The sequence below is a fragment of the Ovis aries genome, chromosome 3, assembly GCF_016772045.2.
Source record: "Ovis aries strain OAR_USU_Benz2616 breed Rambouillet chromosome 3, ARS-UI_Ramb_v3.0, whole genome shotgun sequence".
In the NCBI taxonomy this organism is placed as follows: domain Eukaryota; kingdom Metazoa; phylum Chordata; class Mammalia; order Artiodactyla; family Bovidae; genus Ovis; species Ovis aries.
This window is the reverse complement of record NC_056056.1, coordinates 219,930,217-219,957,676: the sequence shown is the minus strand read 5'-3', so window position 1 is coordinate 219,957,676 and position 27,460 is coordinate 219,930,217. Positions and strand designations below refer to the sequence as shown.

At 62.2% G+C, this 27,460-nt stretch overlaps 1 protein-coding gene across 5 annotated transcripts in view; it reads left to right on the top strand.

Moving 5' to 3' along the window:
* SCUBE1 (signal peptide, CUB domain and EGF like domain containing 1) overlaps positions 1–27,460 on the top strand; it is a 129,113-nt gene that overhangs the window by 72,130 nt on the left and 29,523 nt on the right. For 2 of the 5 annotated variants that reach the window (XM_042247848.2, XM_042247847.2), the window contains exons 6-11: positions 3,467–3,583; positions 6,260–6,349; positions 16,925–17,041; positions 21,886–22,008; positions 24,318–24,434; positions 26,427–26,549. In XM_042247848.2, the coding sequence (XP_042103782.2) occupies positions 3,467–3,583; positions 6,260–6,349; positions 16,925–17,041; positions 21,886–22,008; positions 24,318–24,434; positions 26,427–26,549 (687 nt within the window). The remainder of the gene's footprint in view (positions 1–3,466; positions 3,584–6,259; positions 6,350–16,924; positions 17,042–21,885; positions 22,009–24,317; positions 24,435–26,426; positions 26,550–27,460) is intronic. The other 3 variants (XM_027966005.3, XM_042247849.2, XM_042247850.2) reach the window with 2 other exon arrangements.

Here is a 27,460-nt window from a genome sequence, read left to right as displayed (position 1 = left end):
CACCCAGCTCCCGAGCAAATGAAGTAGGACGGTGGGCAGACTCACTTAGCACTCCAAGCCCCGGCCACAGGGCAGCCTCCCGGCGTCGCCCGGGGAGCGGCGGGCACAGCCTCTGCTCACTCGGCAGCCAGGGTGCCCGGCCTGACAGGACGTTTGCCTCGATTCCGAGAAAGAGCGGAGGGAGGCCAGTGTGAGCGCCACCCATCTCGGCCAGAGACGGGCCCACTTTCTGCTGTAGGAAAGTGGTGTGGAGGAGCCTGGCTCCAGCTCCCTGAGAGTGCACCCAGCCTGGCCCCTGAACTGGGAGACTGAGGCCGGCAGCCCTCCTAAAGGAAGCGGCCTTTCCTCCCATCCTTCATTCTGTGGGGAAGGCAGCGGGCCCTCGCCAGCCTGTCATCCTTAGCCATCGTGCCTCTCTCGTCTGCCGTCCACTCCCCTCAGTCACCGAGAACTTGGGGGACCCACAGGTACCACAGTCCGTCACCAGGGAGCTTGTGCTCCTGCCCCCACTTGTGATTCGTTGACTCCCCAGAGTGAAGCCACTTCCTTCTGCCCAGGTTTGGTCCCGGGTGTGGAGCAGGCTTCCTCTCCTAATCAGTCCTGCAGGATCACAGGGATCAGCACGCACGCTGTCCCCCAGGGGGCACCGATCAGGGACCCTGTGGGCAGGGCAATGCCTGCCTGCAGCCCTGGGGCTCCGGCCAGGCCCTCCTGTCCTCTGCACTGGATGAGCCCCTGCAGCTGCAGAGAAGCCTCCTGCCGCCAGGCAACCTGCAGAGTAGAAAAGGCCTAACTCTAGCTTCCCGGGCCTCCCCACAGGTACTCTGAGCTCCCTCGGGACCAAGGCCAAAGACCAGCGTATGTGGCATGGGCAGGCCCGTACGGCAAGCCTGGCCATGAGGGAAGCACACTCCTTCGGTCAGCAAGCCTGGCTGAAGCCCGCCCTGGCCAAGCCCTGAGCTCAGTGCCGGGGAGAGAGCTGTGGGCCACAGGAAGCGGCTGGGACCAACTGCCTGGCCACCTAGTCCTCCGGTTCTGTGTGGGGCGAGTGTTACAAGGGGATGGTTTGCTCAGAGAACATCTCCTGAGGGGCGAGCCTGGTCTGGGAGGGGAGGTCAGGGACAAGGAAGCTCCGTGCACGGCTGAGAAGAGCTCAGCTTGAGCCCTGAACTTCAGCTGAAGCAAATGGCAGCCCTCCCCACTCTGCTCGACGCCCGGGTCCTGCCCAGGTGTGGGGAGAGCCTGGTCCGCTCCCAGAGCCAAGGAGTGGGTGACCGCCCTGCAGCCCTCCTTCAGAGGGACTGCACCCTGGCCGTCCACCCAGCCAGCTGTGGTGTCTTCTGTGGGGTTAATGTGGCAGGATTAGCGTTAAGTCAGCTCTGAGACGTCCCGCTCACCCTTGAGGTCACCTGAGGCCCAGGAAATTCTAGATCTGGAGTTGGGTCGGGGGCTGAGGCCTGGCCTAGCCTGCCCAAACTTTCCTCCCTCCAGAGCCAGCAGAGGTGTTCTTCATCCTCCTCTGGCGTGCCCAGCGCTCAGGGCTCCAGTGTTTACTTCCACGAACCAGCTGGCTGCTCTCTGGGTGCACACAGCTCGGCCTGTGTGGCCTGTGAGTCACATAGGCCTACCATGCAGAGGGAGCGAGAGAAAGAGGCCCCAGAGCGGCCTCAGACAGGCCTGCATCCTCTGCAGAGTCACTGGCAGGGTGCAGGCCATCTCCTGGAACCCAGAGCTCGGAAGAACTGTCTCCTCGCCGGCCCACCCCTGCCCACCCTGACAGGGCTTGCCTCAGTCTGGAAAGGCACACAAAGTCCAGCCCAAGGTGGGGCTCTGCCCTCATCCGAGATCCGTGTTAAGCAGCAGCCCCTGGGGCCTTGGCTTCCCCCAGGCTCCTCTGCTGCAGAGAGATGAGAGGCCCTGAGTCCAGGCTGCTGGCATCAGGGAATGCCGGGAGGAGAGATGCTCCCAGGTAGCGGTGCCAGAGGGCTTGGGGACAAAGCCCCAGCTGTTTCCCGAAGCAGTCTGCGTGTCCTTGCAGTGTCACCCCAGAAGTTGAGTGCCTCCCTCGGAGGGTTGTGAAGTTCCCTGTGGAAGAGGCAGCCCAACAGGGCCTCGGGTCATTAGGGTCAGTGTCCAGGACGCTGAGCAGGACTCATTCTCCTCGCGTCGTCCTCACCCAGCAGGGAGACTGGCCGTGTCCAGTTTGTCAGGGCCGGCGTCTCTCAGGCTGGAAGCCCCAGGGCCTCTGTGCTGCTCTCTGGCAGAGGCAGCCGTGGACTCCACCCTGAAACGCTGGAGTCCTTCACGGGGAGCTGCCAGCTTCTAGCCCCAGCCCTGCTGCTGGGTTCACCTGATAGAACATCATTCAGGCTCTGCCCATTGGGAATTTTCTGCCCCTCTGACCATGGTTGCTCTGAAATTTATTTCTGCATACTTGACCATTATTAAAGTTTTCAAATAAATTCAGAGTGTAGGTCCAATGCTGGACAAACGGTTAAGGTCCCCAGGAAGACACCATGTCCTCGAGGCCCCAGAGGACCATTTGCTTACAGGTGGCGGGCACCCTGCCATCTTCAACGTTAAATCAGGGGCAGCAAGACGCCCTCCCATGGAGATCCTGGGTCTCCTTGAGCCACATCCCTCACCCTAGAAGGAGAGAACAGTCAAGTTTTCTCTACAGCAAATGGACTGCTCATTTTCCCTACTTCAGACTGGCCCGCCCCCTTTTTAGCACCCCAGGTACTGATGCTCTGAAACATTTTAAGATTCTGGGCTGAAGGGCACCAGCTCCCGCAGGCCACAGACACTGCACGCTATGTGACATGTTAAAGGTCCTTTTCGAAACTGCATCTGAGATGACCTTAACGCACATATGTTCTGTCTGTTTGGACATTTCCTTGGGAGGATTAGGGCTCAGGATGGATAGAGATTGAGGGGGCTGCTGGGACTTGGTGAGAAGAGGCAACAGTGGGGACATCCTTCCACATGCCCTGAGGCACAGGCGAGGAAAGAGAGGTCTTCGAGAGCTGAAGAAATGAGCGCCCCTCACAGGGGCCCGCCACCCCCCACCCCTAACTGCTTCATGTCCAGCCCATGTTAACAGACATTTGGCCCATCCAGACCGGCTGTCTTAAAGTGCCCTTTGCAACCTAGAAAGGATAAAATCTTCCAGCTTCATCCCTTTCTTTCAACGAGCCCCGTCTGAGTGTATCCGTTGTGCGCCCTGTCCGAAGTCCAGATGACCCAGAGTCCGTTCTCTGTCCCTCCCCAGGGCCCCTCTAGGGAGTGAGCCATTCCGCCCACCCGCCCAGAGGGGCTGATGCCCAGGGAAGTTTGTGCCTCCCACTCATCATCCCGCGCCCTCACGCCCCTCCCCAACCCCTCGAAAGAAACGGCCAACAGCAGTAAACTAATCGTTGTTGTTGTTCTGTTTATACACACGTGCGTGCCCTCGGGGCCTCGCTAGTAACCTGTAACTATGGAAACGGAGGCTGCCAGCACAGCTGTGAGGACACGGACACGGGCCCCACGTGCGGCTGCCACCAGAAGTACGCCCTCCACTCGGACGGCCGGACGTGCATTGGTGAGTAGGCACCCCCGCCAAGCGCTCACACCCTGTGCCGCCCGGCCCCCCGCGGGGTGCTCCCCCCACCCACCCACCGTGCGGCCCGACAGCGGCCACACCCCTTGGCGCCCCCCGGTTTCCAAGGAGGAAGCTCCGGAAACAAGACAAGAAATGCCCCCTGGGGCCCGTGGGGCTGGCTTCGGGCGTCCCCAGGGGGCAACTTTCTGCAGACACTCAGCAGGGTCATCCAGCCCCCAGGACCAGGCGCCTCTGCTCTGTGTTGCTGCCGGTTTTCTGAGGGTCCTCCTCCTCAGTGTGGGGGGGCAGGGGTGGCCCCAGGCAGGTGGCTGGCGGGGAGGAGGAAGTCTGTGTGTGCCTTGGAGGGCAGCTTCTGTTCCAGAAGCACGGGGGTGTCCTCCCCTACCGGGAGACACACCGGAGACTCCTTCCCCTTGTAACAGCCCCCACCTACCCCGGCGTGGTGCAAGCCTGCCTCCACAGCGTCGGGAAAACCAAGAGGTTTTCTCAGAACCTGCTTTCAGTCTTGTCTGTCTGGAACACCTGGGGAGAGGGCCGGTGTGAATCCTCGGTTGGGTCTGGGTGACTTTTAGCTGCTCTCTGCTCCTGAGCTACGGGGCCTCTCACCAGGCCTGGTCCTCCCCAACCACCCACCCACCCACCACCCTCAAAGACCGTTCTTCTCGGGTGCCCCCTCCCAACACCCCGCCTGTTAACAGGAGGATCAGTTTCACTCTGTCACCCTCTTTCCTCCTGGTCCTTATCTCCAAGGGGAAGCTCGAGTATTTGTGATCATCTCGAGTTATAATCACCAGTAAGTTCTTTCCTCACTCAAAAAGAACAGCCAATTTTTTTTCTTTTAAACTGAGAAAAAGAGGAAATTCAGAGTTGGTGCCCAGAGTTCATCCTCTTCTTTCTCTTCAACGTTGGCAAACTTAGGAAACCTGCTACAAGTCAGTGACTGTATTCATTAAAAAACAAAAAGTCCCTTTTTTTATTATCAGCTCAAAAGGTATTTCTTGAGGGGTTTTCAAGTGACAGGAAAGGGTTGGCGAGCCAGCAAGGCCACGAAGCCCGGGGTTTGCTGTTGCAGCCTGTAGTGCCCTTTGACCGCTCCCTGAACCCTGGGGAGTTGGGCGGAGGGGCATCGGAGGTCCCCAGCCCCGGCTCTCGACCCAGGTGCTGCTGCCCGCGTGGTTCTCCCTTCCTCTGTGTGGTCTCCTCTCAGACAGCCGTTTTTGGTTCCATCTTAATCTCATTCCTCCTGCTTTTCTGGTGATGGTCCCTGATTGCCTGTCTTGTCTGATAACTGACCTTCATGAATTATTTTCAGAGCCAAAAGCCAAATCAAACCAAACAAGCAAAACAAAACAAACAAAAAAAAAACTCAAAGCCAAACCCGATCTCAGACCAGTGTCTCTATTGCAGCCTGATCCCATCTAGAACCTCCCCTCCCGCCTCTCTCCCTGTCTCCACTGTGCCCCGGGGCTCTCCTGGGCTGCCGGCCCCCCTTCCTGTCTTGTCTGCTGGGGTCTCCCGCAGCGGCCGTGCCTGCGACGGAGCCACCTCTGCCAGCCCCGGACCAGCGCAGACCGCTGCCGGCCAGACACTCCCCAGCCTCGTCTAACACCTTGTCTTCGTCCACCTGGCTCATCTCTCTTATTTTTATTTATCTATTTTTAAATCTTTTAATGTCTGCTGCATGTGTAAGTCCCTGCTTGGATCTCTTCTCTGCTGTGACTCCCCCACCCTCCCCTGCCCCGCCCCTCTCCTGAAAAGTCCTTTTCCAGGCCCAGCTCCGGGGCCCTGGCTCCCTGGCCCAGAGAACTTTTCACTTGCCTTTGCTCTTTGCTCCTCGGGAGCCCCCACCCCTCCGAGGGGAGGAGGTGTCCCCCCACATCTCCCACCGAGCACAGACGTGCAAGCCCTCTAAAGCCTCGCGAGCCTCTCCCCGGGAAGCACCTGGCAGCTCCGGGCACCCGGCCGTCTCCCTCTGCACACTCCTAAATGGCGACCCCCTCCCCTCCCCCACCTTGCAGCCCCTGTTGAGCACTCCACTGTCTCGCTCCAGTCCTCCATTGACAAGCAGGCAACCAGCGCTGCCCAAACAGACCCCCGGTTTCTCTGTGTCTGTGCGGTTGGGCCACTGTCGAGTGTGTCCGTGTGTCTGTCCCCCTGTGCGTCTCGTTCTCAGTCTTGCATGAGTGTTTGACCCACGTTCACGCCTCTGACGAGACGGGGTGTCTGCCACCCAGGCGCGTCCATCACCGGACCTCACGGCGCTTTCCCCTTGTCCTGCCCCTAGTCCTGAGCCTGCGCCTCCAGCCCGAGCCGGGCGTCTGTGCCTGCCTGCGTCCTCGCGCGCTCGGGCGGTCGCTGTCCGCCTCGCCGGCCCTCCGCACGTGGGGCCTGTCCGCTCTGAGCCCAGCCGCCTCCTGTGTGCGTGTCGCTTGCAGATGGGCCCTGAGGCCCATCCTGTCCTGCTGTGGTCACCCCTCCTCTGCCCGCACCCGGCCCTGCCCCAAGCCCGCCGCCTGGAGGTTCCTGGGGTTAGCCCCTCGGCGAGGACGCCGCGCCGCCCTCACGCTCTGTTGCTTTGTGTGCGCCACGCCGAGAGGCGGGAAGTGGGCCCTCATTAACCACCGGCTCCGTGTTTGTCCCTTACTTGTGTTTTAGAAAAGGATGAGGCTGCAATTGAGCGCTCTCAGTTCAGTGCCACGTCAGTAGCTGATGTGGACAAGCGGGTGAAACGGCGGCTCCTCATGGGTAACACTTTTCTTCCACTTCCTTTGTTGTGCTTGCACCTTTGTGCGTGTGCGTGTGTGTGGGGTGTGCCAGCGTGTGGGGCGTCTGTGTGTGTGTGTGCTCGTGCGTCAGGCCGTGAGTGTTGTACTGGCGCGTGGACTGTGAGCGTGCGTGTGTGGGGGCTGTCTGTGCGGTGTGCCCATGTGGGTGTGGTCGTACGTGCCACGTGTGAGCAGGGGGGGCTCTGCTCCAGATGTGAACTCACTTTTCCCTTTTTAAAGTTTTTACCCTTCATCGAACACGTGTATTTCTCTGTGTGTTTGTCGCAAAGAACCCAGAGCCAGTGTCTAGGGGCCCCTGCGTGTAAGGAGACGTGTGCTATGAACCCCTCTCCTCGCAGGAACGCCCGTGTTTGCAGTTAGGATCCCAGCATCGGCAAAGCAGCAGGAGCAGAGGGGTGTGAGTGTAGAACAGGGGCTCAGACAGCTCGGACAAGGGCTCCTTATCCATCTCCTCACCGGGAGGAGCCACGTCAGGGGGGAGAAGCCATGTCCAAGGGGAGAAGCCACATCTAGGTCCAGGGCGGCAGGCTCTGGAGGGCGTCCAGTGCACCCTGCTGGCTTTGCAGTTGGGAAACCTGGTGCCCAGAGAGGGGAGGACCAGTTAGGGTCACCTAGAACCCCCTTCTGGCCCCAAGGCTCCCCAGACCCATGAATGACTGTAGCCCAAGCCCCCTGGGCTGGCAGTCTCAGCCCACTTTTCCCTGTTCCCCTTGGGCCCCCACTTGCCTTGGGGAGGGGGGGTCTTTGTGAGGTCAGCTGCACTCCAAGCAATGCCCCCCCCTGCCCCATGCATCCAAACTGTAAGGAGTCTTGCCCAGAAATACCTGGGGCTGCTCAGGGCAGCTGATGCCGGGCAGGGGAAGAAAAAGGAGAAAACCGGTCTTCAGCTGAGCTCAGTCTGCAGACCAAAAGAGCCATCTGTCTCCTCGTTCATTCATCCCTCTGGCCCATCGGTGCCCCGCTTCTGGGGCTGCTGGCCTCCGAGTGGCACTAGGAACACAGCTGTCGGGTCGCCTGGGCTGGCCAAGACCTCCTTGTGGCGCTCCAGTTAGGCCACAGCAGTCCTGGGAATGGCGGAGTCAGGCGGTGCACTGCCCAGTCTCAGAGGAGGAAACTGAGGCTCAGGCTAGAAGCCTGCTCTCTGCAGGTTCTCTGTGCGGGGCTGTCTCGTTGACCTGGGCCATCTGGGTGGCCTGGGATGAGCTGGAAGGGGTGGGCTTAGAGGCTCCAGCAGCCAGGCCTGTCCACTCCCACCTGTGCAAAGCACAAGTCAGCACTATGGAAATGACGAGGTGATTGGTGCTCAGAAAAGAGGAGGTGGCAGGAACCTGCGAGCTGCTGGTGCTCAGAGGCCCAAGAGGGCCCTGGCCCCGAGGCCTCACTTGCAGGATGGGGGACACTGCTGCCCGAGGCCAGAGCGCCCAGGAGCTGGGCTTCCAAGTGCCAGGCCCCCCTTCCCAGCAGGAGGATGGTGGCAGAAGAAGGCTGAGCTGAGTCAGCATCAGGCAAGTGGATGGAGAAAAGACCCCCGTCCATGCTCTTGTCTGGTGAGAGTTGGTAGAGAGAGCGGCCCAGAGCCCGGTTCTGGGGTGGGGCTGGGAGGAGGAGGGAGCCCTGAGGACACAGGCACCCAGGCCTGGGGCACAGGTCAGGGGACCCCTCACCAGGCACAGGGGGTGGGCGTGGGGCAAGATGCGTGCTGATTGGCTGCCCCTGCACGCCCCCTGGTGGTAGAAGCTCCCCACCCCCACGGCCTAAGAACCTGTCCAGCCCCCCAGACAGGAGACCATCCCCCACCCCGCCCCTCTGCCACAGGGGGATAAGGGCCCACAGCCAAGGCTGAACACCCAGAACTAGGTAATCATCCTCAGAAGCGCCCTGGAAAGGCACCATCTCGAGCACATCCTTCCTCCAGAGCTCACGGTTCTTTCCACGGGTCCCCTCGGAGAGCAGCCTGGGGTGGTACAGACCGAGGAGCCTGTCGGACTGCAAGCCCACCTCGTAGAGCCCACTGGGGCCTGGCTGCTCCCAGGCTGGGTGAATAGAGGAAAGGAATGGCCTAAAGTGAGGGCAGTGACTGTCCCCACCCTGCCCTGCTGGTCCTAGCACACCTGGGGCGCAGGGTGCAGAGCCCGGCCCCGGCGTGGAGTGTGGAGCCTGCAGCTGGTGGTCCCACTCGAGCCCCGTTTTAGGTCCTGATGCAGGGAGGTGTATGGAGGAGACCGGGGAGAAGGAGCCGGCTCTCTTGTTCAAGAGCCGATGAGACTCGGAGGAGTTCCATGGCAAGGGCAGACCCTCGGCCGCTCTTGACGGCTGCACTGGTCAGCATGGCCCCACAGGAGGGCAGAGACAAGGGGCTGTCGTGAGAGAAGACGGGGCCGGAATGCCCCCACGTGGTCTGCCGTGAGCAGGGCCCACTGCAGCCGTGGTACTCAGCTCCCTCAGAGCCAGGCACGTGTGCTGCGGTCTCCTGGTGGCCTGGCTGGTGTCTTCTGGCCCTGAGGTGTGATTATTGCCTGTGTGGCCGGAGTTTGTTTTTAGGGTGGGTCAGACAAGACTGGGAGAGGGGGCTCCCTTGCCCCTCCAGAAGCGAGTGGGCTGAGGGCTGCTCCTGGCAGCCCCGAGGGGCTCCGTGGCGCAGCCCCAGCCTCGCCACCCTCAGTGGTGACCACACGTCAGCAGTAGGCCCAGGGTGAAGCCCCTTCTTGTCTCAGAGAGGGTAAGTGCCCACCTCCTCACTGCAAGCGGCCCGCCCTGATTCGCCTTCCCCAGGTGGAGATGGACCATTCAAGTTTTGTATGCGAGTGTAGGCTCTTTGACTCAGAGTTATTTCAGACATAGCTGTGCCCAGACTGCAGAGGTCACAAGGCCCTCAGTCGTCTGTGAGTTGTTGAACTAGCAGTCTCACCTCTGAACGCCGAGAGCCCAGAATAGCAGGACAGAAGCAAAACCTGAGAGGACACAAAACGTCTGAGCTGAAACCCCGGCCCTTTCCCCCGTTTAAGCCTCTCGGTTCCTCTCTGGGAGCCTGCTGCTCCTTGCTTCCCCAGGGGCTGGCGTTTTGGGGCAGAGGGTTCCCGAGTTTTGAAACACGAACCCACGAGCTGACCAAGATCCAGCAGCGCCTCTCTCTCGTCCCAGGACTGGCTGCGGTCCTCAGGGGCTCCCCGGAAGGTCAGTGGGCTGGGGCCACTCAGAGCCACGTGGCTCTGCTCCACCCTTGGGGCCTCAGGCATCCCCAACAGTTGCTTTTGACGGCTACCCTCAGTCCCTGAGCCCAGGCTAAGCACAGGCAGAGTTAGGTTGAAAGAGGCCTCAAGGATGTAACCAATTTTAGGTTCCCATTAAAATCCATCAAAATGTTTGGATTTGAGGGCTGGAGGGATCAATTTCTGTTATCTGGCCGACTAACTTGTAAGAAATGTCTGAGTCCCAGCTCAGTTTACCACAGGCCGCTGGGACCCTGCTTACCGCTAGACTCATGGGACCCTGGGAGTCACACTTGTCAGCTCCAGGGCTTCAGTCAGCGCCTTTCCCACAAGTGTGCCTGGAGCAGACTCCGGGTTTGTTTCCGTTGCTGCTGTTCAGAAGTTGCCACAGTCTCAGTGGCTTCAGGGAACACCAAGGCATTGTCTCCCGTGGGTCAGCAAGGGCTGCTTTCCCTCTGGACGTCCTAGGAACGGATCCACGTCCTTGCCTTTTCTGGCTTCCAGAGGCCACCCGCGTTCCTTCGTGGGGGCCACTTCCTCCGTCTGCAGAGCCCGCAGCCCCGCACCCCTCTGAGCCTGCTTGCATCTCCACGCCTCTCTAGCTTCCCGCTTCCACCTCTACGGACCCTTGTGACCACACTGAGGCCCGCCCAGATAAGCCGGGGCAACCTCTCATCTCAAGCTCCTAATTCAATCACACCTGCAAAGTCTTTCTGCCATGTGGGGTTATGGGGGACTAAGATACGGCCCTTTTAGGGGCTGCCGTTCTACTGACCAGGGATGGTCCGAACTGGGGCTGGGCAGACCCTTCCAGCTCATTGGTCAGCTGGGACCTCCACTGACACAGAGCCTACTGCTGCGCTATCCCTGGATTTACCCAGGGACCCCCAGTCTCCCCGCACAGTGCAGGGGCTGGAAGCGTGGGAGCCACGGATGGGGCCCCAAGCCCTGCCCCCACACCCCCTTCAGGGGGACTTCCGGTGGCCCCTGCAGTCTCCCCAGCAGTGAGCACCCCCGGCCCCCAACCAGAGCGGTCGGCACACTGCAGCCCACGCCCTCTGCTTCCTGGTCAGCCCCCGGAAGTTCCCCAACAGCCCTGCGAGGCAGCTGTCCCCACTCTGCAGACGAAGTCAAGCCCTGGGTGGGGAGGAGACCCAGCCCAGGCCACGTGTGGGCCAACAGGCCCGTGGACTCTCCGGGTCCAGGGCCCTCAGTCGGGAGCACAGCAGGCCGGAGGCTTGAGATAAAGCTCAGGTGTGTAGGCCCGGCAGCCAGCTGGGTGGACTCGCCCCTCCTGAAGGCACATTTACAGCCTGCCCTCTGAAGGGCCCCTGTCCTTTCACTAACCTGCGCCCCAGACCCCCTGCCCCCACCGAATCCCAGATCCACACATTCTCTCACCTCCACGTGCCCCTCGGGCCCTGCACATGCAGCCTGTCCCAGGCTCCCTGCGTCCACGGGCCGTGCCGCCTGCCACTCTGCACCCAGGGCCATCCGGTGCGCTCTATCAGGCAGAGGCTTGTCCAGACCTCACTGGACCTTCCCCGCCACCCCTGTCCCCACAGCTTGTACCTCTTCCACCAGCACCTGTTTTGTCACAAGTCTGGGAGGGAGCCCCTGACGGGGCACAGGTCTGATAGCCTCTGGGGACACCACTGCTCAGGGCTTTGATCAGAGCCGGAGCCCTGGGGAAGCTAGTTGGCTCAGAGCAGGGATGAAGTCTTCCTGGAGGAGGTGCCCAGGGAGGAGCAGGACCTCACTGCCCACTCTTTCATACAGGCAGGTGTCTGACCCGGAGAGAGAGGTCGGGACCCGGAGCCTGGATGAGCCTGGCTGTGGGAAGGGGCTCAGGCAGACCCGAGGTGAGGGGGGTGGGTGACACAAGGCAGGTCCCCAGGTCAGGCTCAGCAGGGAGCAGGGTGCAGCTGGAGGGAGATGGAGGGTGGGACCTGAGGGCCAGGCAGCCACCCTTCTCCAGCCTGGGCTGAGCCCTGGGCCCTGAACCTGTGTTCACCCCTGTCCCTGAGCTGATGCCCAGTGCAGCCAGCTGCTGGTCAGCGGGGGTCCCAGGCGAGGCTCTGAGCTCCTGCCCTCAGCTTAGTCACACGCACATCCACAGTCTCGCTCACATACTCATGCGCACACATACACCAGGGCCAGTGGAAGCAGGTGGGACGTGACGACTTATAACATCGAGAGGTCAAACGAGAGGGATAAGCAGGGTGCCCAACAGGGCTGGTCAGAAGAGGCAGCAAGGGCGCTGCTGGCCTCTGGCAGGGAAACTGAGGCTGGGGCCAGCCCACGGCTCCCCCGCGAGCCGGGCAGAACCAGAGGGCCTGGCACCTGGCTCCCTGGCACTCTGGGGACCAAGTCTGGCTGGAGGGGCAGCAGGGCTCCAAGGGACGGTCACCAACCTGTGACCTTCCTGGGGCTGCTTCCACTCGCCAAGCCCCCGCGCCTTCTGTATGGCGGGTATGTGGCCCTGAGCCCTCCCTCCTGAGGGTGGGCCTCGAGCGAGAGGCCGCACGCAGGGCCCCCGTGCCTGAGGCAGGAACCACAGGCTGGGGAGGGGCTTGCTGCCACGGCGAGCCTTGCCGCCCGCTTTAGCACAAAACCTCAGTGTCCTTCTGGGCCTTTCGAGATCCCGCAAACCAGACGAAGGCACCTCCCCAGGTCTGCCCACCCCACTCCTGACCAGCCCTCCCCTGCCCTCAGTGCCCCCGCACGGGCTGCCACAGACCACAGGGTGCCATCCTTGAGTCCAGGAGATTCTGCCCTCTGAGCCCTGGTGAGAAACCCCCGCCCTCCGGGCAGGCCCGTGGGAAGGGAGTTGCCCCTGGAATCACAAACCCACCTGGTGCCTCCGGGGAGACAGTCCTACTGACAGAAACCTCCCCTACGGCGAGCCGCCCCATGTGAGCCTGCAGTCCTGGCCTCCACCATCACTTGCTTCCTAGCTGCCCTGACCCCCCTTCCCCAAAGACTCCCACACTCGGCCGTCACCATCACACCAGCCTGTGCCCCAGGGCCCAGCTCCCCGCAGAGGCCCGGGCACTCTGGGGTGGCTGCACCCAGCACCCTGGCCTAGGCGGGCCCCGTGAGGAAGGTCAGCCTCACTGTGATGCTTGGCAAGGGACCCCAGTGCTCACGACGGGCTACAGGGTGACCAGGGGGTTGGAGGGCCGGCACATAGAGTGACCGGACAGCAAGGGAGACCAGCAGCCATGTCAGGGCCTTGCCCAGGAGTGTGGCTTTTACCCCAAAGTGTTTGGAGCCACAGAGGGCTCAGGAATCAACTGAGGGAGAGCGTTCAGGGGCAGGGAGTCCACGGCGGGCTCCAGGGGACCCCGGGGGCAGAAAGGCAGGTAGGCCAGCCCCAACAGGCTGGACACATCTCAGTGGGGGCTTTGGGCTGCTCCCACCACCAGGATGAGGCCTTCAAGGTGCAGGGCAGACCCGGGGCTGGCAGTGTCTCTGTAGGTCAACAGGCCAAACCTGGCTCACCTGCTCAGAGCCTCTCTGGGTGTCAAGGGACTTGCCTGAGCCCACAGGACCAGCGTCAGGAGTGGTGTTTTCTGCCCCCATATAGCTTCTGTTTCAGCCACTACACTGTGGCTGAGACCGTCCTTCAGGCTGGACTTGGCCCCAGACCTAGGGTGGTGCACGCAGGCAGTGCCAACTTGAGGGGCCATACCACCGTCCATTCGTGTCAAACCCTGCCCGGGCTGAGTGGCAGGTCCAGCTGAGCGACCACCTTGGCTGCCCGGTGTCTGCCCCACTCTGTGTCCTGGGCTTGTCACAGGGCTTGGCTTGAAGCAGGGCTCCCGAGGGAAAGACTAAACACTGCCCTTTTAACCCATCTGGGTTTTCTTGCCTGCTGGAGAGGGTTGTTCACCCCCAAGTCCCTTCCCACTTCAGTCCCCGACCCCAGGCTCAGCCTCCCCCGGCCCAGTGGCCAACCCAACTCTGTGGGGTGAGAGTTCTCCCCACTCTCTCGGCGAGGAGGCCAGGCACTGGGGCCACCAGCTGTGCTGTGTGACCCGGGCCCCCTGCCCCCAGGCCCTGCCCTCAGAAGGGCCCACGGTTGGCTGAGTGCTCGGCTGTCTTGAAATTCTTAACGATTTTTGATCAAGGGCCTTTCATTTTTATTTCGCCTGGGTCCCACAAATCATGCCTAGAATCCTGCCTAGAAAAGGTATCCAACTTTTCTGAGCCTTGGTTCCTCCACCTGCAAAAGGCGCCCCCTCTCCTGGGGCTCTGCGAGGCCGTGGAGGTTGGAGGACGAGACGGCACGATGCTAGCTGCATGGGGCGGTGCCCCGGGATGGGCCCTTCCAGGTGGAGAGGAGAGGCTTTTAGAAGGACCCAGTGGCTGTCTTGGAGAGGCAAGTGCAAGGAGAGAGCAGAGGGCTCAAGGGTCCAACAGGAAGTCTCGAGACTCTGGGACGGCGCTCTGGGGTTTGGGGTTTGGCTTTGCTCCCTGCACCTACCCTCCAGCCTCCCTTGGCAGTGTGCGCTCCTGGGTGAGATGTGACCACAGGGCAGGCGCCCTCAGATGCCAGCCCCTTCTGGCCCCTGGGAGCCAGTGGGAGGTGGGTGAAAGCCGGAGGAGACGGCTTGTGCTGCTGACCCAGAGCCGCTCCCCGGGCCAGAGAGCCTGCTGCCGCCGTTTGCCCTTTGCAGCTGGGTCGACCCTGTAGTCACGGGGGAAGACAAGGCTGTCTGGTTTCTGCATCTGAGGCAGTGGTGGCCTGGCAGCAGGCTGAGTTGCCCCTGGTCTTGGGGCGTAGAGGGGTGAGGCTGTCCTTTGAGGCGCTTGGAGACAGGGGGCCTGAGGGTGACCCAGGCCAGGAGCCCCCTCGGAGCACCCAGTAGCCTCTGCTTGGAAACCCCCTGGGATGATCTCAGTCGCAGCCAGCCTAGCCTGTCAGTCCCCGGCCCCCACCATCTCACCCAAAGGACTGGCTGTGCCTTGCTGGCATCTTGTCTGTATGTCTCCCACTCAACAGTGTACATGAACCTCAGGACACTGGGTGGGCATGGCGGAAACGGGGCAGGGGCAGGTCCCTGCGTGGGCAGGCTGATGGCTGGCCGCTCGCTTTGCTCACCGCTCCCCGCCCGGCACAGGGCCCAGCAGAGAAGGCCCGGAGTGAATGCCGGCTCTTAGCGTTACCATGTGAGCCCCAAGGCACTGGCTGCCGCGAGTGGGGCAGTGGTCTGGAGGAGAGGGACCACTGAGGGGTCTGTTTCTCGGGGTCACAGCCCGCAGTGCCCACGGCGCGTCCCACCTCCACCACCGTGGAGCAACCCAGGCGTCCTCCCGCTGACACCGTGCGAGGCCTCCCAGCTGCGCCCCCTCCCTGCTCCCCGTGCTCCCCCTGCCTCTCCCGGGCCTGGGCTTTGGCCACCTGTGCCTGGAAAACAGGCTGTCTGTGCTCTCTCCAGAAAGGGGTTCTGAGGGCAAGAAAGGCTCTGAGGGGCGGGGGTACCTGGGCTCTGGGTTGGAGAGCAGGAAGCGGGATTTTCCCTCTGTAACCTCAGGAGAGGAAACTAACATTTGTTAAGCGGCTACCGCAGGCTGGGCCCCAGGCTGGGTGCTGTTGAGGGTGGGGTTTCTTTGACCCCCACCTGGCCCTGGGGACAGAAGGCTCCTGTCCCCCGCCAGGCGTGGGTGCTGGGATGGAGCCCCAAGGTCTGGACTACCTGGGTCACTCAGAGAATGACGGAGTCAGAGGCGCCCCCTGGCCGCCCCGCATCCGCTGGCCCCAGGAGGCAGGTGGGTGGGGAGACGGGAGGGCCCAGGCAGGTGTACGCGGTGCAGAGCTCGGCCCCTGCTAACGTTGATGTCAGCCTGTGTGAGCCAAGCAGGGTGGAGGGTGAGGGCCTCCTTTCTGCATCTAGGCCTCGGGAGGCTCCTTGTGTAGACAGCCTGTGAGCTGGCCTTGAACCGTGAGCAGACAGGAGGCCTCCAAGGCAGCGGGCAGCACACTCCACAGCAAGGAGGAGGACGGTCGCACCCAGCCAGCTGGGGGCCGGGCTGTGTGGAGACACTGCCGAAAGGCTGGGGAGGGTCAGAGCCAGGAGACTGGCCTTTCAGTAGCCGTCACAGCTCTTTCTCTCATGGTGTAGACTTTAGCCTCAAGGAGCAGGTCTAGTGGCCCCCAGCAGGGCACAGCCCCTGAGTTCAGGGTGTTCAGGATGAGCCCCACTGTCGCTGCCCCGCAGAATCACACGCACACAGGGAGAAAGCTGGGTTTCCTCCTCTCCCTGCTCCGCCCACCCCCAAAAGGTGAAGTTCACAGGAAAGGCATTAGCAACAGGGACTCCTGTACTCAGTCATCCCCAAGCTCCTCCTGGAGAGAGCCGACGGCCACTTGCAGGAATGCAGACACCACGGAAGGACAGACAGAATAAACCGGTTGGGAGAAGCTTCAGGGAAGAGGCCCACTGGGGCCAGGCCCCCCGGGGGAGCCACAGCAGGCAGGCAGGGGATTTCCGGTTATACGAGCGGACACCCTCAGCACCTCACTTGCTAGCCGCACAGAGGAGAGGGACGCCCGCTCAGGCACAGTTCCCACAGGACCAAAGGGCGCCAGCTGCCCAGGAAGAAACCCAGACTTCAACTGGGCCCCTCCGTGTGCCCCAGTGACCCGGGTGTGCCAGCCCCTTCCCTGGGCCTGGGGAGGCTCACTCTCACCGCGCGACGAGCTCAGTGACCTCCGTGATGCCCCCAGCCACTCCAGCCCCTTTGAATTTGCAAAAGAAAAAAGAAAAACAAAAATCACTAGACTAGCTTCAAGTGGACAAAAACCAGACACCTCTGGCTTATCGCTCAGTGAGAACAGATGTGGGGCTGAGAGCCTCATCAAGGTGATGGATGGTGTGTGGACCCTGGGAACCTCCCCTCACAGCTCCATGGCCAGGGCCCAAACCACTCCACGACTGAGATGAGCTTGGGAACCCCAGTAACCGCCAGTCTGGATTTGGAGTCTGAATCCAGGCAAGGCAAAGGTTTTTAGGAGTCTGTCCCTGGGCGGTTAACTCCCAGCCAGACCCATCGTAGCACTGGCCCTGGCTAGTGGTGTTGACCCTGTGGGCTCAGCCTCCTGCAGTTTGCAAAGCTTGCCCACCCGCCGTCATCTCAGGCGGGGGTGGTGTCATTCTCCCATTTGACAGATGGGGAACCTGAGGTTCAGAGAGGCCCCCACGGCTAGAATTCAAACTCAGGTCTCCGGTCTCAGGAGACCTCCCCACCCACGAATGGGGAAAGGCAGGCAGCGTCTGTCCCAGGAGACTGAGACCCTGTCTTCCTGTCTCCCTCCTCAGAGACATGTGCAGTGAACAATGGAGGCTGCGACCGGACGTGTAAGGACACAGCCACTGGTGTGCGCTGCAGCTGCCCGGTGGGGTTCACGCTGCAGCCGGATGGGAAGACGTGCAAAGGTGAGTGCGGGCAGGCCCCCTCGCCGGCCCAGGGCGGGACAGGCGGTGCAGGTGCGTGCCGCTGCAGCGGTGAAGGTCAGAGAGGCTGAGAAGAGGGAGTCGGGCCCAGCGCTCCACCATGGGGCTCAGGGGCTCCTGGTTCCACTGAATATCAACAGGCTTAAGTGGGGCTCTGATGTCAAAGAACGTGGCTGCACCCCGGTTGAACAAGCTGGGTGCCTTTACTTGGGGCTTCCTGGGCCGGCAGAATTTCCTCGTGGCCTCCTGGGAGCCAAGCGGCCACTCACCTTAGCCGGGCGAGTCTTGCAGACCTGGGGGGAGGTGGGCCACAGGGCTCAGACCAGGACAGGACGGTCTTGTGTCTACGCTACACAAAAAAAGGACACTGTGCACCCCCCTCCCCGGAGGAGGGGAGGTCGGGGGTGGGGGTCTCAACTGAAGAACTAAGGATGAAAAAAAATCAGAAACGGCTTGGGGGATCAGGAGTGGGCTGGTCTGCTGGCTGCCGGAAGCCAGAGAAGAGTGAGCTTTCTCTGACTCACCCCGCCAGGAAGTGGGCAGGCCTGGAGGCCAGCGTGGAAGGGGAGAGGAACTTGAACATCCAAAACCCTAGTGGGTGAAAACATTGACAGCAGAGGATTAGGGTGACTTAAGGAGTCCGAGATGGGCTTTTTTGAGGCCTGTAAAAATAGACGGGGTATGACTTCTCCTCCCCAGCCGCTTTGCCAGGAAGAACCTAGTGATTATTGACAGAAATAACAGTTCTTGCACCTATTTGTTTGAAAATAAAGCCCTTCTGTAGCCCCCGCTCAGCCCACTTAGAGTGAGATGTGTTCCCAGTGGGCGGGTGGGCAGGCCAGGCTATCTAAGGCCTTGCACAAGAGCTTGGTGCCAGGAGGCCTGGCCCAGCTCCACTGTCCAGACCCGGCCATCCTCGCTGCCCAGCAGCGTCACAGTAGGCCTGGCCAGTTGCCCTTGGAGCCTGGACAGAAGGTGGTAGAATCGGGCTCCTCCACACCCCTGCAGGACCTGAGGGTGGAGCAGGCTCAGTCCTGACACAAGGCCAGGAGCTCGCCGCTGGGAGCCAACCTGTCTGGACCAGACAGGAGCCTCAGTAGTCACGTGGCCTGAGAGGAGCACTCAGGGGGTGCTGAGTGCCACCCCCTGCCCATCCACGGTGGGCCGTGGGGCATCCGTTCTCCTCCACCATGAGGCTAGGGCATCCGTTCTCCTCCATGAGGTAGGGGACATCCACACAGGGGAGGGCAGCTGTCCACACAGCCCCAGGCCCACCAGTCAGAGCCCCTGTCCATGTTTCCTGTGATTCCTCTTAAAACAATTGGGCCCTTTAACCAGAGCTGCCCCTTCACCTTCAGCCAGACCTCCTCACTCCCACTGCCCTGGAGTCACTCAGGCCCCAGGTTTTATGAGCTCCTCCCGTGTGCAGGCGCAGGGCAGACCGGTGAGTGAAGCAGAAATGCCTTGTGCCCAGGGGTCTTCTACTGAGTGAAGAAGACAGAGTTTAACGTTTAAAGGTGGCCAAGATACGCATGTATCACAGACCCCTTGGCACTGGCTAGAGAAGTCCCGTGTGGCAGGAGAGCGAGGCTGGGCCTGGCCTGGACCAGGGGTGGGGAGGGAGGGGGCCAGAGGAGGAGACTCTAATCCTGGCCTCATGACTGCCTTGCAGAGGCCAGGGGTTCCAGGACCCAAAGCAGCCAGTGCACCCAGATCTGGGGGGAGGGGTTGGCCCTTCATCCTGAGATGCTACTGGGCAGGAGCAGTGTGGCCCGGGCTTCTGTTCTGAGACAGTCCCTGACGCGTAGGGGACGGGGGCTCCGGGTGCTCCGGGGCGAGGTCTGGAGCGGCAGTGTGGCAACGCCCAGGCTCAAGGTGACAGTGGATTGGGCCGGGGGTCGGTGGAGGTGGAAGAAGGCAGTCTGGACATTGTCTTGCATGTTAGAATCTAAGGCTTGTGGGGCTGGTCCAGAACTGCATAATACGACTATTGTAACATCTTCAAATCAGGGAACCCTAGAAGCCAGGTGTTGACCTCAAGACCTCAGGGTTTGGTGTCTTAGAGCCTTGAGCTTACAGCCTGAGTTTCCCAGGACCTGGCTGGACCAGGGCAGGGTGCAGGGGCTCAGCAAGGACAGGCCAGCTGGGGGCGGTGAGGGGGGGATCCTGTTCCTCGGTTAGCATGCACACCCTGGTCTTGGCAGTGGCCCAGAGGAAGATACCAAAGGTTCAGTGTTTTCTGGAAGCCAAAAGATGGTTGTTGTTAAGCAAGACCAACAGCTGGAGGTCTTAGAAGATTCAGAACTGAAAACCCTGTTGGCTGGGGGTCACAGGGGCAGGGGAGGCAGACGTGGAAGGTGAAGGCGCTTTGCCTGAAAGACCAGGCCATGGGGGCCCCGCAGGACTGCCCCCGACCCCTGCTGGTCTGAAGAGTGTGGGCAGGGCAGGGCTGCAACCTCAAGGTGCCCTGGGTGCTGCCCTGCCAGATACGGGGAAGCGGGCACCTTGCTCCCTGGCCCTTCTGAGAGGAGGAAGGTCTGGGGCCTCCACTCCCTGAGCTGGAGCCTGGATCCCTCGGGGACACCAGCCCCTCCTTCCAGCACCTGCCGGAACAGTCCAGGAGAACTGCCCCCTACTGCCTGTCTGCGGCCCGCCTTCACCTGCCTTCTGCCCGCAGGCCCCGCCCAGCAGCTGCCCCACAGTGAGCCAGCCCGCTCCCGGACCTTCCCTCTGCTCCCACACCACGCCCTCACCCACGTGGCCCCAGGGGTGCCAGGCTGTGCCCCCTGGGTGGGATGGGTGGAGGGGGACAGGTGCAGTCGTCCGACCGCGTGTTCCTGCAGCTCACCCCTCCCCTTCCCCCACATACACTGATGCTCAAACAGTGGGGGACGCAGTGAATGTTCCACCTGGTGGCCGGGACCCCACCCTTTCCTCTGCCCCCTGACTTCAGTCATTTACTCGTCCATTCATTCATTCGCCCAGGGCCTCGCCCTGGGCAGCGCTTCTGCACAGGCCTCCTGATGGGCCCTGGGGCCCCACGTGGGAGCCTGATCTGCCAACTCTCCTCCCCCGAGGGCAGGTCCCGAGACAAGAGAGCAGCGAACTGGAGAGATTGTTCCAGGGAAGGGGGTGCTGCCTAGGCAGGAGCCAGGGGTGCAGAGAAGAAGAGGGCCTGGCAGCCAGGCCAGGCAGCCAAGGGGAGGCCACGAGCCTCTGCAGCCAGACAGGGGGCCTCCGGCCGCGGCGGGCAGCGCTGGGTGGCGCACAGGGAGCAGGAGGGGAGTCTTCAAGAGGCGGGAGGTGGAGGGAAGCAGAGGCGTGTCAGAATGAAGGCCAAGGGGCTGTCCAAGCCCACTGCCCCCTCACCGTATCCGGGGCTAGAGCTGGGGACTAGTGCTCCCCCAATGTGACCCCCAAGCAACCCGCTGTACCAGCCAGGGCCTCCAGCAGACACACCTCCCACAGCCTGGCTGGCTGTTATGACAACCCCTCGCTATGACAGCTGACAGGCCCAGGTGGGGACCAGAGTGGGAATAGGGTCATTCCTAAGGAGGCGGGTCCTCTCTGCATACTCGATCACAGTAAATGATGCTGAGAGGTGCCTGTTAGCAGCCCAGTTTGCAGATGGGGAATCTGAGGCTCAGAGAGGTACCTTTCTCTGCCCAGGGTCACAGAGCCAAGAGGTGCCTCTGGTCTCCTGCCAGAGGCTTCTAGGCAGAACCTCCCCAGTTGTCCTGTGACCCCTCACCCCAGGAGAGGGGGCGGCAGAGGCTGAGCCTCGGTCCTGGAGAGGCCCTTGCTTTGAGCTTGATGCCTGCTTCCTCTGGAGGCTGCAGGGCCAGCGAGCCACACTGGAGGGGCCTGTCTTTGGAGGCAACTGGGGCTGGGCTCACGACCTGTGACCTCCCCGCTGTGAAGTGGGGACTCTGGCCCCAGGTTGTTTCGACCATCACATGAGTGACTTTTTTGCCAGAAAGCGCTTGGCCTGCTCGCCAGCACGAAGTGGTACCTGCTAGGTGCCGCGACCTCCAGAGGGTCCGGCTGCTTCCTCCTGGGCATCAGCCCCTCCTTAGGCACCTTTGTTCCTGAAACGCAGGTTCAGGTTAGGGGTGCTTGGGAAGGGTCATGCCAGGGGACTGCCAGGTGCCGCCGCCGCTTGTGAAATGCCAAGTGAAGAAACAGCTCAAACCACGGGCAGACATGGGGAAGGAGAAGGGCGGGGAACCAGGCTGGGAAGTGAGCAGCCCACGGACGCCCACAACACCTGGAGCCAGTTGCCTCCCAGCCTCGGTCTCCCTGTCTGTAAAGCCGGAGCAGAAAGCCTACTTTTTAAAGAGCTGGTCGGGCCAGCACCTTGGGGATGCGATTCCATTTCATTCTCATGCTATCCTTCCAAGTAGGGGCACTTCTGATCCTTGTTCTCACAGACGGGGAGCTGAGGACCAGGGGTCCGACAGCTCAGCCGGAGTCACGGCTCTCAGGCAGTATCCATCTGCTCCAGGCCCGCCTACCTATGGGAATGGAGGGGCGTGGGGGGCGTCACTGACCCTGTTGTCTGGCACAGCAGACACGAGTTCCCCGCCCCCTCCTGCACACACATGCCAGGCTCACCAAGTCCCCGGGGGAGCGGGGTCTCCCCTCCACCCACCCCCCGCAGCTGTGAGCCAGGCCCCCTTCCTGGGCCCAGCTGGGGACCCGAAGCAGCCCGCCAGGTGGGCAGCAGGCCAGTTAGGGAAGGGCGGCTCTGGGCCTCGGTCCTGCCTGCCCCTGGGGGCCCCAGCCCGCTCTCCTCGCCTCCCCTACCCCCCTGCCCGGCTCCGCAGACATCAATGAGTGCCTGGTCAACAACGGAGGCTGCGACCACTTCTGCCGGAACACCGTGGGCAGCTTCGAGTGTGGCTGTCGGAAGGGCTACAAGCTGCTGACCGACGAGCGGACGTGCCAAGGTGAGCCGCCCTCATCCCCATGGGGTTCCCCTCCCGTCTCAGGCCACCCCAGCCCCCAGGAGGGGAGGTAGCCTGGGCTGGGGCTTGTCTGCTGTCTGGGCTGGGCCTGGGGGGCTGGCCGTAATTTTTCTGCCCTGAGTGAGGGTTCCTTTGTGACCCTAGGGGTCCTCAGAAGCCATCAGAAGCCTCCAGTCCAAGCCCTCCCTGTTAAGGATGGCGGATGAGGCTCGGGGAGGGGTCAGCCCGTGGGCAGGTCGTCCAGCGAGTAGGTAGCAGGGCTCAGCGCCTCGGCCTGACCCCAGTCCCCGAGCACCCAGGCCACTTTCAGTGGCTTCAGAGGCAGGCTAATGCCCCCTGGTGGACGGTGTCGCAAATGGCAGGCGCTCCCCACCAGTCCTTCCTTGAGGTCCCCCAGGGCACCTGCTAGGATCTGGGGTAACAGGAGGAGAGATTTGGGCAGAGGTCAAGGATCACAGCCCAGGTGAGAGCCCTGAGGATGGGCAGGGGAGACAGGAGTGAAGTGCTTGAAGGATGATGTCTTCCTCCCAGAGGAGCCAGGGAGGTCAGCCCATCCAGGAAGTGGCCCTGGGGCTGGGGGAGCCTGAAGGACCACAGGGAGCCCATCGAGAAGGGGACGGCTCCGGGAAGGGTGCAGACGGAGGGCTGGCGATGGTGGGGATGGGACGGCGGCCGGATTCCGACAACGGCTGTGGCCCTGTTGCAGGGTCCCAGCAGTCACAGGGTGCACGCGGCGGCATCGCCCATGGACTTGAGGCTCCCACTCTTAGTGCCGCTCAGACGAGGCCCTGAGGGGCCCAGGATGTGCACCCCCAGCCCCCCAAGGGCCCCAGGAGAGGCGGGAGCAGGGGCTGGTGAGGGCGAGTCTAGGGCCAGCCCCGCCTGGGGCTGCTCACGTGACCTGAGCCTGTCACCTGCCCTCCCAGGGTTCAGCCTCCGCATTCCTGGCCAGGCAGCCTGGCCCCGACTTCCTCTCGGGCCACGAGGGCCCCCCCGGGAGCCCAGCATCTGTCCAGGCCCGAGCAAGGCTCCCGGGCACCCTGCTTCTCTGTGCCTGGCTGTGTTCTCCGGAGGGATGAGGGAGTGGCCTCGACTGCATCCCCACTGCCCTGTGAAAGGGGCGCAGAGGGCGTGGAGGAGGCCACGACAGGGCCACTCGGGGCTCCAGCTGAGTCTCCTCCACCCTCGTCCTGAGCCATCTCTCCACAGCCTGGGCTCTGGCCCCGGCCATGCTCCAGCACAACCCCTGGGTCCCCAGCTCCACCAAGGAGTGGTCTAGGCTTCTCTGCTTGGCTGCTTGGCACTCAGGGCCCCTGGGAAGGGCACCCCAGCCCCCCTGAGCCCCACCCAATCACTGGGGATCGGGTGCTGCCACCACCCCCACCCCCAGCCTTTGCCCAGAGTGCCCTTCCCACACAGGTACTAGAGGATCTTCTGAGGTCCCCCCACTTTTTGCCAGAGTGCCCCTCCCACACAGGCACCAGGGGGCCTTCCCAGTTCCCCCCACCCCGGAAGGAACCTCATCTTCCCTTGAGCTCCCACAGTGATTCATTCCTTGAGCTAGTGTTATTACAAACGCACGCGTGTCATGAGGACATCTGTGGTCACGTGAGCCGCACATTCAGAGGAGAGGCAGGTCAGCCCTGTCACCTGTCCCACAGGGCCCGTCTCCCCCAGAACTGTGGCCAGGACAGACTTGCCTCCTGTGAACCTGAGGTTCATGTCTCCCTTCCAGGAACAGGCCCTCTGTGACCCTCCCTCTTTCCCTTTTCACCCAGGCTGCCAGGGGGTCTGAATCAAATCTCACCTCCTATCAAGGCTACTCTGTTACTCTTCACAGGTGGTATCTGCCCCACCAGCGCCCCCTTTCTATCTGTGCTGTTTTCCCTAGTTTCTCTGGACACACCTTGGGGTGACCGTTCAGCTTCTTCCTCGGGCAGACCTGTCGGTTCCCTGCCGGTGTGGATTAAACACCTACCCTAGTCACACCGGCATGTGAGCTAATCCTTATTAGCAAGGATTCAGAATAATCCCTTCTACTCAGAATATTCCTACCCTGCCCACCTCCAGAAAAGAGAGTGAGGTGGCCTCTAACCCAGGACCATGAAGTTCATGGGGACAAAATGGAAAATCGGGCAGGGACAAGAGGTCTGAGGTTTGCTGCGAGTCGGCTCTGCACTGAGCCCAGAGCCCCGGGACCACTGTGCACAGGTGTCCCTCTGAGCGATGAGGCCGTGCCTCCCGCCGCGCCCTGAAACTGCCCCCGGACCTCTCTCCCTGTGGCCCCACAGACATCGACGAGTGCTCCTTCGAGCGGGCCTGCGACCACGCCTGCATCAACTCCCCGGGCAGCTTCCAGTGTCTCTGCCACCGCGGCTACACGCTCTACGGGACCACCCACTGCGGAGGTCTGCAGCTCGCCCGCCCGGGCCACCTCCCCCCTGAGGCACGCGCCTGGCCGCACGGCCCCCCACACTGCGCCCCACACGCCGCACCCCGACCTGGACTCTGGATGGGCCTGGGAGGGCCTGGTGGGCAGAGGGGCTCAGCCAAGGGCAAGGTGGGAGGGTGGGAGGCGGGGTGCCAGGCCTCAGCCAGGCTGTGGGCTTTGGCCTGGAAACAACAGCCTCTGGGGAACCCGACTCAGACAGGGAGGACACCGGGACAGAGCACCACAGTCGGCTTACTCCAGTGGAGGGGCTGACAGCAGAGAGGGGCAGGTCAATGGGGGGCCCCAAAGGAGGAGTACTGAAGTCAGGAAGAGCGGAGACGGGCCAGAGGGGTCAGCATGTGCAAAGGCCCTGAGGCAGAGGGAGCACAGAGGGACCGAGGGGCAGCCAGTGGGGCCAGAGCCCCATGAGGGAAGGGTTAGTGCCTGGTGCAGAGAGGACCCAGGGCTTCGTGAGCCCCCAGGGGCCTTGAGGCTTTATTCTCAGCACTGGGAGAAGCCACTGGAGGGTCAAGGCAGGGATGTGACCTGTAAGTTCAAGTTCGTGTAAGGAGAGCCCTCCCACCACCCTGTGTTTAGGAGAGTGGAAGCCAGAGCACCCATGGGGACACGGCTCCGGACGCGGGAGTGAGAGCCCCAGGGGCTCGAGCAGGCTGGGGAGGGATGTGGAGAGAGGGAGGGTTCCAGACGTACGGGCTTAGCGGGGGGCGAACCGTGTCTCCTCCTGTCCTGTGACCTGGGGTAGCCGCGCTTCCCCGCGGGGGGCAGCTGCAGCGGTTGGGTGGGCTCAGGCACAGCCGGTGCTGCGGGGAGCTGCGGTTTTCTGGAGGGACTCCCAAAAGCCTGGCACCAGCTTTCACACACAGAGCTTTGGCCCAAAAGAAGGCAGGGCCTCAGGGAGACTTCCCAGGGCCCCGGGGCCCTTGCAGGAGGGGGAACGGGCTGGGAAGGGCACGTCCAAAGACCCGCACTGGGATGAGGCCTCAGGCCCCCGGGACCGGTGCTGGGCACTCCCGGCCCCTCCAAACCTGCTGACGGCTCTGTTTTGTGCCACTCTCTGCCCTGCCCCGAGTCTGGGCTCAGCTGCCCAAGTTCAGCAAACCACTGAGGTTCCTAGGGGAGGATGTGTGTTGGTGTCTGTGGGAGCCCTGTGTGTGTGTACGCACATGTGTAAGCTCTCTTGTGTGTCACATGCCGTGTGTGTGTGCGAGCTCACGTGTGTCACGTGCCCTGTGTGTGTGTGCCCTGTGTGTGTGTGCCCGTGTGTGTGCGAGCTCATGTGTGTGCCGCGTGCCCTGTGTGTGTGTGCCCTGTGTGTGTGCCCATGTGTGTGTGTGCCCGTGTGTGTGCGAGCTCATGTGTGTGCCGCGTGCCCTGTGTGTGTGTGCCCTGTGTGTGTGCCCATGTGTGCGTGCCCTGTGTGTGTGTGCCCTGTGTGTGTGCCCATGTGTGTGTGCCCTGTGTGTGTGTGCCCTGTGTGTGTGCCCATGTGTGCGTGCCCTGTGTGTGTGTGCCCTGTGTGTGTGCCCATGTGTGCGTGCCCTGTGTGTGTGTGCCCTGTGTGTGTGCCCATGTGTGTGTGCCCTGTGTGTGTGTGCCCATGTGTGTGTGTGCCCGTGTGTGTGCGAGCTCATGTGTGTGCCGCGTGCCCTGTGTATGCGTGTCTGTGTCATGCGCCCTGTGTGTGTGTTTATCCGTGTGTATATGTGTGTGCATGTGTGTGTGTGCAAGCTCGTGTGTCACACGCCCTGTGTGTCTGTATGTGTGTGTGCACATGTGTGTGAGCTCACGTGTGTGTCACGCGCAGCCTCTTGTCTGCATCCAGTGAGAGCCTCAGGCGAGGGTCAGGGTCCGGGGACTCTCGGCCTCCCACCCTGGTGTGTCCTGCCCTGCCCCCCCAAGGGTGCCCATCCAGCCCACCTCCTGCCCTGACGCCTGCCTGTGCCTCCAGATGTGGACGAGTGCAGCATGAGCAACGGCAGCTGCGACCAGGGCTGTGTCAACACCAAGGGTGGCTACGAATGCGTCTGCCCCCCCGGGAGGCGCCTGCACTGGAACCGCAAGGACTGCGTGGGTGAGTGCCCGGGGGTGGGGTGCTCCTGGGCAGGTGCTCTGCTGCTCGCGGGCGGCTGATGGGACGGAGGCTGGAGCAAGGATCGGGGTGCGGGGGCGGGGGGCACACTGGGTGTCAGCCTGGGGCACAGAAATGGAGACCCGGGGGTCAGCGTGTGCTGACGCAGGAGGAGTGAGTCAGCACGCAGAGGAGCGCAGTGTGGGGGCCTCGGTTGCACCCCCGCCTTGTCCTTCCAAGGAGGCTAGTGGCGGGGGGTGGGTTACCCAGGTGCAGCAGCACCGGAGCCTGGACTGGGGCGCACCTGGGTCTTTGCAAGCCGGCTACTTGCTCAGGGCCGCCGGCCCCGCGGTGTCTGGCGAGGAGGGCCTCCTGGAGAGCAGGGCTTCGTGCACCCTCTGCGGGTGGGCTCTGGGGCCCAGGCCCCTCCAGGCTGAGTGCGGGGCAGGCCCCCGCCTCACGGGTTCCATAAACACATACTGACTACGCTGCATGCTGGGCCTCTCCTGGGAGCTTGGCCTGTCCTGGGTGCTGGGCCTGTCCTGGATGCTGGGGTTATGTCCCCGACACAGCTTTCAGGGCCTTGTCCCACCATGCTTTCACATCCCCTGGACCACCAGAGTTAAGCCTTTGATTTTGTTTTTCATCACTGAGTCCTGTATTTATTCGGCTGTGCTGGGTGTTAGTCGCAGCATGTGAGATCTTCAGCCTTCACTGTGGCACGCAGACTCTTAGTTGTGGCATGTGGGATCCAGTTCCCTGACCAGTTCCCTCCCCTACACTGGGAGCTGGGAGTCTCCTAGTGCACTGGACCACCAGGGAAGTCCCAAGTTAAGCCTTTTAAATCTAAGTCAGCATTCATCCCTCTCAACTCAAAGCCCTCCAGTGAGTCCTCTCCATGCAGAAGCAAAGCC